General features: G+C 42.0%; 1 protein-coding gene across 3 annotated transcripts in view; it reads left to right on the top strand.

Annotated features, from left to right (window-relative positions):
• LOC118098405 (matrix metalloproteinase-16) overlaps positions 1 to 14195 on the top strand; it is a 69117-nt gene that overhangs the window by 34196 nt on the left and 20726 nt on the right. For all 3 annotated transcript variants that reach the window (XM_035142177.2, XM_035142176.2, XM_035142175.2), the window contains 2 exons: positions 11035 to 11196; positions 13851 to 14068. In XM_035142177.2, the coding sequence (XP_034998068.1) occupies positions 11035 to 11196; positions 13851 to 14068 (380 nt within the window). The remainder of the gene's footprint in view (positions 1 to 11034; positions 11197 to 13850; positions 14069 to 14195) is intronic.

Genomic DNA, 14195 nt, shown 5'->3' with positions numbered 1-14195 from the left:
GACTTTGCATATCGACCAATACTAAGTACCGATCCAATATCAGTGCATTAAAAAAATAACATACACTATTTTAACTGCTGTCTGCGACTAACCCTGTATGTAAGTGATGCTTGCTGTCATTGTTGTATGGCCTGGCTCAGGTTAAACCCTTTGAAATATAAATACACACAGAGAATGAATGCCATAGAACTTCTTTTATTATCTAGTTTGACAAATAAATTAATCTATGGATACACAACAATGAACCTAACAAGTCTGTCAGTTACCTGACAGTGAAACCGCTGTTTTGGAGGCAGTGAAGAAGTGATTTCCGGTAAAAGAAAATTGCAGTTTTATCTTGGTGAAACTAATATACTTTGAAGATGTGGTATTTGATTGGTACATTGATTCACAAATTTGCCAATGCCCGCCCACAAATGTTTGGGCATATTGGAGGTCTTTTCAATGCTGCTATCAGCATCGGAACATCTCTGTCTGATCGCTATCTTCATGAGCTCATACATCATTTCTGTTTAGCCTAGATCTTTTTTGAGAGTGACTTTGTGTGGTTAAGTTGATGGTCAGGGAGCAGGTCTGATAAGTGGCAAAGTCCAAGCCTCGTTCAAGCTCTTCTTTAGTGAAGCTGCATAAAGGAGGATTTTCCCTCAGTATCTGTTATTGTCTGTATAAAGTGACAAAGCCATTGACCTGAACGCTGACTGCGATTAAGACTGGAATCTGATCGTGGGTTTATGTCTCCAAGCTGCTTCTCAGTTAGAGGTCAATCCAAGAAAGTAACACGTTCCATCTGTTTCATGTTGTTCAGCTTCTCTCTGTCCTCCTGACTCTGTCGCTATCCTCCTTTATCTTTGTCCTTCTGTCTCCTCTGCTTCTACCCCTACCTCTCTCATATCTCCCAAAGAAAATAAATGGGCACAATCAGGTGATCTTTATCTTTAACTGGAAGCAGCATGAGGACGTGTGCAGCATGGCTCCATTCGAGCAGCGGTAGGAACAGTATTGATGGTTGAGTTACTGTAGTAAAATAATTTGTGGGAGGACACAGGCGGTAAAACAGCAAAGAAAACATAGACACACACACACACACACACACACACACACACACACACACACACACTCACACTCTACCTTGGGCAGCTTATCTCAGGGATGCAGGGTGACAGTGGACAACACATGATGCAACACCATAATATGATAGAGTGCTCCATAATAGATAAGATACTACACAATGCCATGATATATTAATTAATATATCAATATATATTATTCTGTACAATGTATGTCTGAGTGATATGATCTAATACATAGTCAGTTTAAGTAGTTATATTTTCTCTTAGGTAACATACAGGCTGTCATAGATTAAAATAATCATTATTGTAATCTGTTTTCCATTTTATATATATATATATCCCAGACTTCAATATGTTCATGGCCCCTTTCTGAGCCAAGCCTGTGCTCCTGTAAACATCAGCATTATTAGACAGCGGCAGAGAAAGGAAAAATCTGGTGATTAATAAAAACAACTTCATCATGGTACAAAACATGAGCTGAAGTAGTCAGATGCTGCAGCAGTAGCAGGTGGTGACGCCATTAACAGGGACGGGAGGCAGGAATCAACACAGTCTTTATGGAAACAAACAGCAGGGTTGATGGGAAATGTACCCTTAAATATCTGCTAGCTGTGAAAACACATAACACATAAAGGTGTATACCTGACTTGACTGTGTACAGGGTTTCCTACTCAGCTACTTCACCTTATCTTCAATTATGGGGAAGTGTAAGTAATTCTGGGAACCTGATTCCCCTTTATATCTGTTATATATATATATATATGACATTGGTCCTACTTTTTTTTCATTATGATATTAAGAAGATATAAAAAAGGCTTAAAAATGTAACCTGCCAAAGCCTTGTGTTTAATTTGTTTAATTTGTTAAACAAAGCACCTTTAACAACTTGTTTATTGTACGTGAAAATATTTTTTATGGTGACATAACCATTCACTTTGAATTCACTGTGGAGAAAGATAAGGCTTATAAATCCCTGCCTTCAGACTGAAGGGCTGAAATGAAGAGAAACAAAGCGGAGATATCACTGTGTGTTCCTGCCCACCAGGCTGACACTAGAAATAGACGGCTGCCTACTGACGGCAGCATCAACCTCCACGTGGGCGGCAGTGCTCTCTTCCGCCCCCACACATGAATACACACGCGCGAAAACAAATCGAGCACCTGGGGAGGCCTGCCCTCCCACCGGTCAGTCAGATGCTCTCATAACCCTGTACCCATAATCCTTAGCAAACAAAAAGTGTACACAACTCTGCTGAGGGTACATCTCACACACTTTAACAGTTTTCAAGAAATATGACTAGTGTAACTTGTGCCTACTTTGTATTTAAAGGTAGAGGTAGGCATGTTGGCATCAGTGTTGTACATGTCACCTCAGTGACCAGTCATCTCTGTTTGGAAAATGAAAGGTAATTGTGTTTTCTATAAACTCTGACAAGCTCATTCTAAAGACCTCAGGCAAGAAGCTATGAAACACACGACTGTGACGTCTCACATCAAAAATCTTCTGTTGATCCAGTTAAAAAGCAAGATGGATTTTGATTTGAAAACAAAAGGAAAAATCTAGAAAAGGCTAAAATTATTGGAGGCAGTTAATATGAGAAATTGAAACAGTGGAAGTTGTAGCTGAAGCTAAATTGTCTGTTGCATTTTTATTGAAACTCTTTCAAATATCAAAACGACAAACGGTAACAAACCCAATGGGCAGAAAAAATTATTACTTTACAAACATGAAACACACTCATTCATGTCCCAATTGTCTCCTCGCCCACAGCTGAACGTTTAGCTGATGTGGAAGTGCTTCAGCTTCTGTGTTGTATTGGGTGCGGACAGGTGACGTGGTGACATTTATCTCATCCAGAGGATAGAAAAATGTGGCCAACGAGCAAGAAGTAACCAACCAAAGCCATTTCTAATCCTGAAATTGGGTCTGTACGTTATCTGTAGTTTGCCTGTCAAATATGAAGAGATAACAGGAACAGGACAAATTTCACTGCCGAAATCACGTGTCTTTGTTTAAAGCACATCAACACCTGCGTCAGCCGCTATCACCAAAAGCTCTAGAATCTTGTTGTCTTTCCAAGTTGACATCTTCGTCACTGCCCTCTATGTGCATGACTGACAAATTGGACTGAACAGAACATCTTTTATTACAATCGATTATTCATTATTCCATGGACTTTTTTGTGAAGCACTTTGTAACCTCGTTTAGATAAGTGCTATACAAATGAAGTTGTTATTATTTTCATTATTATGACAAATTGCTCTCATTTCATCCTGAGATATTTGTATTGTTAAAAAAAAAAATTATTTTGTCTGTTGCGGACTTTAAAACTTAACACGCCTGATCCGTACAATGTTTTTCCCGCAAAGAATATTCATTTTACATCCTCTGGTTTACTGGAACAAGCTGAGTTTACAAATGGATGCAGCTGCAGGAGTGTGAGTGTTTGTATGCATGTGTATGTGTGAACTGCTGAACGCACACTTGCACACAACAACTCTTGCAAATGCATTATTAATGATAAATGATCACAATAAGATGTACACACACCCTGGCTCGCTTCCAGGTGCTGCACAGAGATAAACACGACAAGAATAAAGGATGCCATGTCTGGATCCCTGGCTACGTCTGTAGCAGTCTCAGTAAATAATCTCTCCAGTGTACATATGTTGCTCCCATCAGCTGTGGTTTTGTACCCTGAGAAGCTGGGAGAGTTCCGTGTGATAGATTCAACGGGACAAGTGTTGCTGAACCAGTGTCAACAGCCTGGAGCGAGGGCACAGAGAGAAGGGATGGAAGTGGTGAGGAGGGAGCAAAGCAAGTGGAACAACAGACTGGAGAAGATGATGAACCTCAGTGGGAAGTGGATGGTGCTGACTCTGACACTGCAGAGTTAAGGCTTAACCACACAAACGGCGGCTTAGTCAAAATTTCTGCTAGAGTGATAGAGGAAAAATCCTGAGTCACAAAATTTGAGCTGATTTCACTCACACTTTCTTGTAGCTTCCCTCACATGAGACAGGTTGTAAAAAAAGAACCATAAGCTTGACAACCTTAATCTGACCAAACCAAACTATCTCTGTGATGGAAGTCGAGACAGTCGAACTGGGCTTTTGTTCTGATGCACCCAGTTCGTCTACGCCAGGAAGTTTTTACATAGTTGCTGTGTACTTGAAGTTTCTGGTTAACAAATTGTCAGACTGTTGGGTGCAGAAAGTCACTAGTTCGATCCCAGTCACCCCTGTTCTGCATGCCAAAGTGTCCTTGGACAAGAACCACAAATTGCCCCAGACAACTGTGCCGCTAGTCTGTGATAGATACATAGATACACTGTATGAATTTGTGTGTGAATGGCTGAATGGTAAAACTGTGCTGTAAAGCTATTGAGTGGTCATCAAGACTAGAAAACCTCCATATGAATAAAGACAATTTACATTTTACAACAAGTGGTAGTTAGCAGTTAGCAGAAAGCCAAACCATTGCAGACATAACTGTTTAACTTGAGGATTTTTTTTCATTGTGACTGTGACAAACTTGACAAACTTTCTTTTTCACAAACAAAGATGAAACTACGTTTTACGGTCCAGCTTGGTCATGAAAATTCCCGGAATCGGCACCTTGGTGTCTGGAAATTACTGTGGTGAAATGTACCAAATGGTTTGCTGTGTTTGGACGCCGTTGTACTTTGGCTGCTGTCTTCACAGTGGACGCTCTGTCGAGCACGGCTACACAGCTCTGGAGTGACAGCCAGCAGAGCTCCTTAAATGTGTGTGTGTGTGTGGGTGTGGGTGGGTGGGTGGGTGGGTGACTGTGTGTGTGTGCATGCGTGCCTGGGGCCCTCTGAGCCAGGCACTGAACCACTGGGCCGAGATCCAGTGCAGCACAGCTCTCATTGACTCCGTTTCACTGTGTGCACTGCCTCTCTGGACTTCACATACTGAATCTGCAACTTCCCTCAGGGCCGAGGGCTGGTCTGATTTCTGACGACGTACCGGCTCAGAGAAAAAACTGTGTCAGTGTTGTGAAGGTCTCCTCGGCTTCCTTCTCTTCACCGCTGAGCTCAGTCAGTGACGGTAAAACGCCTTACAGTAGTGGCACTGGCTTACGTTGCATAATAGCTCATTGCAAAACCAATACCGTTTTTTTCATTTCACTGTAGCTGTTCAATTACTTTTCATGTTTCAGTTGTTTTAGATTGGGACTGATCAGCTGCCCCCTTCCAATTTCTCTTTAATCACACTGAGCCTCTACATGAACTGTAACAAAAGAGTTTCTTAGTAAAATAAGATTATTTCCTCTCTCTCTTCCTGAACTTCATGTGTGCAGAGTGGAGGCTCATGAGACATTACATCTTACATCAGTGGCTCCAAGCCAGGGGAAATATTAGCCCATCTGATTTACGAACAAGAGCAGAAAGTACCCACATATGCCCACATGTTGCATTTGAGAGGGGGTGAGCAAAGAAGTGTTAAGTAATGTTTAAATGGTCAAAAAAGTAAAAAATACACCATTAAAAGAACATTTTTGAAAAATGCCTAATTAATTTTGAACTTGGTGCTACGAACTAACCAGTAACCGTTCACCTTTATAAAAACGATGACTTTAACAATATCCATAAAATCATCCGTAATATATTTAATAGTTTTGTTGTATAATCATTTAGCACCCAGTGTAAGTTAGAGTAAAAGGGTGCTGTACTTGCTGTGACAGGGCCGTATGGGCTTTACATGTTGCCGATTCTCTACCTAACTACCAGGAACATTCATGAAATTACCACAAAGACCTTCTGTGAATGTTTGGCGCTAGACTCTTGGGGAGCCGAACAGTGGGAAACATGTTCAGCGCAACTGGGACAAAGAGAGCGGCTATGCCTGCTTACACTTGGACACAAAACAACCGCGATGGCGTAAGAGCAGTAACAGTTGGAGCTCTGAAGAAAGGCTGTAGGAGTCTCTGAGGAGTAGGAGTAGTTCAACTCTGCTGGGCGTCCTTGTCAGTATAAAAAGCCCAGCAGATGTTTCAAAGTTATAAAGTATTTGAAGTGACGTCCCAACGAACATAAGTAATATATATAGCCAAATTAAGAATTACCGACCGAAATCAGGTCGCAATTTTTACATTAGCTTAATGTGCATTGAATTTCGGCAATAATTCCAATGCTTATTATTCAATCATTGTGCAAGGGTAAGAGTTCACAACACCATGAAACCTCATGGTGTTGTTTACACATGAATTTTCTTACATGAGAGCACAAATAGTCCTACAGTCAGTGCCCAGTTCTATGAAAAAGGAGTGAGGGTTGTTATAGTGTTGTTTGAGGGCTTCTGATGTTGATGTAGCGAACTAACCAACCGTACCAACAATCATTGCATCCCTTCACTGGTTGCCAGTTAAATTCTGGATTGATTTCAAGATTCTTTCAATAACTTTCAAAGTTTTAATTCCTTTTATATCTTTTAATCTTACTTTTATTGCAACTATATTTTATGTAGTTTCTTAAATGGGACAGCTTTTGACTCTGCTGCCTATGACAGTATAGGTGTTTAGTTTAAAAAGGCATAGAGGTAATGATATCTGATCTACATGGCATAGCACTGCCATACAAGCCAGTAGCCAGTCAGATTCACCTTTAGCCTCAGCGTGCCCTCAGGTTCGGATTTTATCATTATTGCGATTAAAAGGCCGAAACACCTGATGACGCCAAGGCACAACTGAAGATTATTATTTTCAATATAACAACCAGTCTGACAGAACTTAAATGGTTACACAATGTTCCCTGGTCTCTCGCTCCCCCTCTCCCCCTCTGTCTCTTCTCTTCCCCATTTTTCTCCGTTCACCCCAACCGGTCAAGGCAAATGACCGCCCACACCGAGTCTGGTTCTGCAAGAGGTTTCTTCCAGTGGATGAGCGGGTTTTTTCTCTCCACAGTCACCAAAGTGCTTGCTCATTGTGGGAAATGTACAAATTTTAAGGTCTCGACCTTAGTATGTTATGATTTGGCACCTAAGATTGAACTGAATATCTTTTATTTCTATTCATTCACTTTTGCCATGGATTTTGTGAAGCACTTTGTAACCTTGTTAAGATAAGTGCTATACAAAAAAAGGTATTATTATTATTATTATTATTATTATTATCATTATTATTAATGTTTAAGGGGATGTTGAGCTTTCAAAAGCCTCTGACTGAAGAGAGGCCTCTTGCTAGTGTTGCTGGTTCGTATACTCTGGAAGACAAAAGACACAAGGGATAAAAAAAAAAACATCAGAAAGATGAGGGAAGCCTTTTTAAAGGCAACAGGTGGACGGCCTGCTGGTCACCCTGGCTTGTATCTGACATCTTGTATTGAGCGAACCACGGGCGCTTAGTTAAACACTGAGGAAGCAGAGAGGTTTACAGGCCCCTGGAGGCCTGCGCTGACAACCCAAGCTATTACTGCAATTGAACAGCCATGTCCAGGGACCCTTTTCTGATTTGTGGGCCAGTGTGTGTGTGTGTGAGAGTTTATGTCCGAAACCTCCGTCTTCCCCATGTCACGTGTGCCCCCAGCCGACAGACGGACCGCAGTGGCGTGTGCCGGGAGCTGGTAAATTACGGATGAAGAGCAGGTAGAGTTTTCTGGTTTCTAATCACAACCACTGTTTACTTTACTGCAACGCCCTGTGGGGAAAGACAGAGAGAGGTATGTCTGGTCATAAATCTCCAGCGACTCTCCTCCTCCACCTTCCCCACTCCATCTTTCTTCTTCTTTTTTTTCTTTCATCGCTGCTACACTATCTCATTAGCTGCAACCTTGACCTGTCCTGAGGAGAGTGTCGGCAAGCCTGCTGCTGCTGTGGGCTGCTGCTGTGATCGTTGCAAATACTTTACAATCATGTAACAGTGCTGGAACTGTGTGTTGTGATACTACTAAATAAAGTTATCGTATCACTGAATTACTGCTGAAACCAGTAGAAACACTATATTGTGAAAAATACAGGACTCACTGTCACAAAAACTTGTTGCCCTTCAACTGTAAACCACCTCCCGCCTAATCTGCTGCATTTTTGTGTGTCTGGGGCTGAGATATGGCCACTGACAGGAGATTGCTGTAACAAATGCCGAGGTCAAAGGTTGCGGTTGTATAATTCATCATCTCCATCTTTTGTGCTGGCAAGTACACTGGAGCAACTTACAAGATAACAAGTAGACCTGAGTCTTATCGCTTTCCTAGCCTCAGTTTCCCCTTTCTCTTTATCATCCTGTATTTTTTCCCCTTTTCCTCCTGCAGCTATCGCACCAAACGCCCTTTCTCCTCCGTTTACTGCACCTTCTTTAATCTCTGTATTTACCTACTCTTTTAAATTCCTCCTCCCACTCCTCTTTCCCTCCCTCTCCCGTTGCTTTATTTCTCGACTGCATCTCACTTCTTTCCCTCTCTTGTACACCATCACCTCTTTGTCTCTTTCACCCTTAGCTGTCTGCCTGCACATCCTCCCCGTCTCGTTCCACTCTCTTCCCTGTTTCCCTTGTAGCCTCTGTTTACCTTCCAGCTGATAATAAGCCAGGCAGTACACATGGATGTGTTTTTGGCCCCGGGGGCCGGCAGGACGTCCCTGTCTATCACAGTGTGACTTACATAAGCAACTGAAAGAAAGTGACAACAATGACCTCAAATGGCCCCAGGAGGCTGACTCGAGATTGAGGGAGGGAGACAGTCGTTCGTTTTACTCACACAGCTGATGTGAATGCAGCATCTGCAGCATCAGGACATGGACACGTTCATGCCTCTGTGCCAGCAATAGCCATTTGTGGGAGGCCTTATGTTTTCGGGTTGTTTGTCTGTCATATTCTTGTGAACACAATACCTCAAGAATGCCTCGAAGAAAACGTTCAGTTGGATTCAAGGATGATTTGATTAGATATTGCAACATCAACGTTGCTGTGACCTCACAAAACACATTTGTCACCTTGTGAACACGATGTCTCAGTAACACCTCAAGGGAATCCAATTTACTAGAAGTGTTAACTTGGACACACGGATGCATCAAATATAGTTCGGTGGTCAAAGGTCAAGGTCACTGTGACCTTATGTTGTGGTGAATATGATATTTCAGGGAAACTGTGTCAATATAGGGATATTTCACATTTCGCCAATGAATACACTGATAGCTTTTATTAAATTTCTTTTAAGTTGAGCACTAGATGGTGGAGGCATACAACCACAGTATGAAGTTATAAAATAACTTTTCACATATTTACATTTGACAAATTAAATTGAAATCCATACCAGGTGTTACCAACCATATGTGTGTTTACTAACTACACAATGAATTATTAATTTAAACTTTATCAAGCACTTTGGATTGTGCTGATGAAGCGTTTTGTGCTGCAAAGGGTGAAACCCTGTTTTTCTTCACAAGTGGATCCTAAATCACTGAGCTGTTTCTTCTCCGTATCTCCTTTCTTTTCTCTGCCTCACCTTATTTTCTATGAAGTTTCTCTTCACACACTTGTTCAATCTTACAAACTTTGCATTCATTGTGCCTGTGAGTGTCTGTATTTCTGCAGACTTTTCGGAGCAGCCGATTTTCATCGGAAGGATGTTGCTGAAATGTGAAGTGTTCTCCACAAAGCGCTGGTTTGTTAATGCTGTTTGTGATTCTCTCTACACCTGTGACTTTACATCAGCCTTGTAAAGACTCATTGATAATTACAAAGTCAAATATCCTTTACAAGGACCAATTAAAACAATTTCTCAGTGGTACATTTTTAAGTATTGTACTGTTGCAGCTAAGAAAGGACCTGATCCACCGTCACTATCTGCTGATGTGTTATTCATGTGACAGATTTGCTGCAGATAAGTGCGCCCCTTTAGCAGGAATCACAATGAATAAGTGATGCTCTTTTTCATTCCTGACGCATCTCTCGCTGTGATGAGAACAGCAGGGAAGGGTAAAACTGAAGAGAGATGACAGCGGGGAGAGCATCAGAGGGACAACCTTCAAATTCAAATTTTTCTGTCCTATTTTTAGCCGTTGACCACCACAAGTTAGAACTCTAACTGAAAAAGAATTTTTTTTGCCATTGTCTAGTGTCTTTAAATGTTGTAATGCCAAAAAACCAGCGACCACTGTTTGTCAAAGTTTTTATTTATGATGGGGAAAGAAAATTTGAATGAATCACAGCAGTGACATTTTTCACATGTCGCAGTGGAGTCAGCTTCCCAGCTTCCCACAGACAGCCAGTGTGCCATTATAAATAAGACCAGACGTAGTTGTCTAACCCTAATTGTACACCAACGTGTTTCTCCACAATGATAATGAGCTTCTTCATGGATTGGATTTGACAGTTTGGCCAAACATTATAAAGTAGCTTGAGGAGGAGGGGTTTCTGTTGTTGTTTTGGTTGCTGGTGAAGCTAGCTGAGGAATGTCTTTAAAAGCCCAGATATCTCAGTGTAGTACAACCGGAGTCTGGCTGTTGGGTCTGCAGAGAGTTTCTGGGTCATAAGGTCAACCTGGTACATTCACTGTCATACGACGACTCAAGACTAACAGAGAGTAGGGGTTTCCCTGCTCTGTCAGGGAATTCACATGCTATGTAACCCACTGCGTAAATTATTATTGGATTATCTACACTCACACACGCACATTCACATATGTCTGGATTCATTGTGGGGATTGTACACAGACCATTTAATGTTCTAAACATGAACTAGACTGGAACTTTTCTCACAAAGGCTCCTGCTTATTTAAATCACCCAGAACAAAACTCAGCAGACTTGGCTTTATTGTGAAGGAACCACTGTTGCACTGCCAACTTGAACAGGTGCAACCTGACAAGCTGCGAGGTGACAGAAAATAACCCAGAACTGACCAACACTTTGACTCATCTGTTCATGCTGCAAAACACATTTTTGCTGTTGAGCACTGCACTGACAGACCTGCTCTATCTTTTCTTTTTTTCCTTTGTCTGTTTCTAGGTAACGATTTGTTCCTGGTAGCGGTCCACGAGCTCGGTCACGCTTTGGGCCTCGAGCACTCCAATGATCCCACGGCCATCATGGCTCCTTTCTACCAGTACATGGACACTGACAACTTCAAACTGCCCATGGACGACCTGCAGGGCATCCAGAAGATTTATGGTACGGCTTTCTGGCTTTATGCAGATGTCAGGACCCAGCTCGTAAGAGCGGAGGGAAGCAAACTTAAAACCACATGTTTTTGGTCAAATAAACATATACATTTTTAGTACTAAACAAACTAGCTAAAGTAAAAGAGGAAACAGATGTGGTTTAAAACAATGAAACACATATGACCAGCCTTGGCCTGCAGCAATGACGGTGGTGTGATTATCAGTCTGGTCACGGTCCTCTCCAGAGTAATCTGTATTAACATTAACAGTGGACATTAACACACTGGGACGACCTGCTGATCCCACAGTGACTGCTGGAAATAAGACAATGTTTGCATGCTTCAGTAACTCTCACACCAGGTACACTCATTATTAACCATTAACCAACAATAAGAATTTTGACTTATTAATCAGTTGAACAGTTAGAATATGTGTACATATAGTCAAGCTGTCTGCTATGCTGAGGACTGAGGTAGGCCTGGCCACTAAACATGCACACAGTACACCCTCATGCGCACTGGAGTGACAAGATAGTGTTATGATGAGGTCTACCTGCCTGCTTGGGATGGTCAAAACTTTATGGATGTTTTCATGGTTCAGTGTGGTTTCTTCTGGTACTGCTGACTGCACAGTCTGACCTTGACCAACAGATCAATATTTTTGCAAGAGAAAGTGAGAGAGAGGGGCCAAGTGCACTGCACACAGCTTACAACGACGTAACAGTGCAAAATACTATCGTCAAAAATATAATCTAAAACGTTTATGTTATAAAAGAATAGTAAAAAACAATTTCAGATCATTATGAAACTGTGGCAGGTCAAATGAGGCTATGGCATGCCGCCACAATCTAGGTAATTAATAGAAAAACCTGTGTACACATGTGCTGCTTGATATGGTGTTCCAGTTTTGTTTGTGTGTTGTGAAGATACCCATCAGTTTCCCATTAATATACACATTTCCACACGGTGGTCTCAACCTCAGTTTGACATTTAAGTTTGGAAACAGTGACAGTGTTGCCCATTACAGCTGCAGGGCTGTAAAACAGTCGCACTCTGCTGAGATGACTCTGGTCTACATTAGCACATTAACACAAGAGGCTGCCATCTGCTTACATGGTCAGGGTTTGTCCCTCTGGGAGTGGCAGACCTGGGCGAACTATCAAGTCGCTCCTTCCTCCCTCCCTCTTCCAGAGTTGAAGGACAGGATAAGCGGTGGCAGCTCTTTGCTCAGACAGGGAAGTCTTTTCACATTAAAGTTTGAATCTACATGAAGGACCTCCTTCCCACCTGGACACACAGACATAAGACAGGTGTTGATATGATTTCATTATCTCTGATGTCTAATATAAATAAATAAAATAAAATCCACTTGGAAACTAGAGAAACAAAAAGCTGCAGGCCTTCATTTGATTCGCAACTGATTTATTCGGCCAGATACTGATTCACTGCTGTGTGTATATATTTATATGAAGAGTTGGGTCACCGGTTCTTTGATCCTAGCTTCAAGTCTGCATCACCAAATCCTTTTAAAGACAAAAGAAAAACTGTGAGCAATGGTGAAAGACAAATATATTAAATAAACCAACAAATAAACTTTATATCAGACTGGATAGAGTAGGAAATAGTTTTTTGTTCTACTTCCACAGCTTCAAAATGAGTTGTTGTCAACAACATGCATTCTGATTGGTCAGATGTATATTGAAACCTTGGATCGACCTTGGTTCCCAAAAAATAATATCCCAAGTATCTTTTAGTGAAATTCCGTCACTGATGTGAAAGCTCGCATTAACTGGAAACAGGTCTGAAATAACGTGCAAACTCATCACATGAAAAAAGGCCTTCAGTCTGTTGTCATGGTTTCTCATCATGTTGTTGTTTGTGTGAGTGTGCGAGTGCATGTTTGCTACATGTCCAGCTGACTGTGGGTCTGATTACATAACTGCAATCTGGGGCGCATTTCAGGGGATTTAGTTCCCTCTCATGTAGCCCCCCCGATCGACTTGTTCAACTAATATGTTGGTTTATCTTTTGATTGCTCACTATAGATCTACTCCACTGGCGCCTCATTCAGTTCTTTTATCCTCTTCGTTCGCTGGCATGTGAAATCATTTATCACATCTGGTTACAGCAGACTTTTATTTACTGTCTGTACCCCATCGTTACTCATTGATCCTTTAATAAGGGTATGTGGGGGGCTTGTTTGTCACATTTTCATCTTTCAAACTGCAGTCTTGTAGTCCTGCATCTGTAGGCCCCAGTCAGCACATGGCAGCTCACATCCTCGTCTTCACACTTTCTCTGTCATATTCACGCGTCGTCAATTATTCATACGCACAACACGCTCGCTCGCCCTGCCTCTCGCTCTCCTTCTCTCATGTAATTCATGAATGTTAAATGACACCAGGGCATGTCTACTCAGAACACTTTATTTTTACCTCACTGTGTACATTTAGCACATTATTAATACCTTTCTGTTCATCTCAACGTATTGTTTTCTGCTGAGCTGCTGATATACATGTAGTGAATCAGGGTTTGTTTCAATGTGTACACAGTTATTTATGATAAGTCCTCCCATGAGAGTCAGAAATGTGGTGCTGGTAGCAGATACAAAGTATGTATCACATATACTGACTTTTTGTTTCTTTTTTTATCTCACTTCCTCCAGGGCCTCCCGATAAGATTCTCCAGCCCACTAAGCCTTTGCCGACAGCGCCCCCACCCCGCTCTCATCTTCCCTCAGACCCCCGTAAGCCAGACAGGCAGACGCGACCTCCGAGGCTGCCCCCAGGGGACAGGCCGTCCCACCCCAATGCTAAACCCAACATCTGCGATGGCGGCTTCAACACGCTGGCCATCCTCAGGAGAGAGATGTTCGTCTTCAAGGTGAGAGCCTGTGATTTGGAACAAACACATTTACTTCTGGAGCTTTTAAACCCTGGAGCCCGTTTTACCAACAGCCAGAATCTCTGAGAAGTGTGACTCCACATGCCAGAGCTACTCTGGAGAACTG

Source organism: Hippoglossus stenolepis, chromosome 19 (genome assembly GCF_022539355.2).
Source record: "Hippoglossus stenolepis isolate QCI-W04-F060 chromosome 19, HSTE1.2, whole genome shotgun sequence".
Taxonomy (NCBI): Eukaryota; Metazoa; Chordata; class Actinopteri; order Pleuronectiformes; family Pleuronectidae; genus Hippoglossus; species Hippoglossus stenolepis.
The sequence above is the reverse complement of the archived record's forward strand: the minus strand, read 5'-3'. Positions and strand labels throughout refer to the sequence as shown.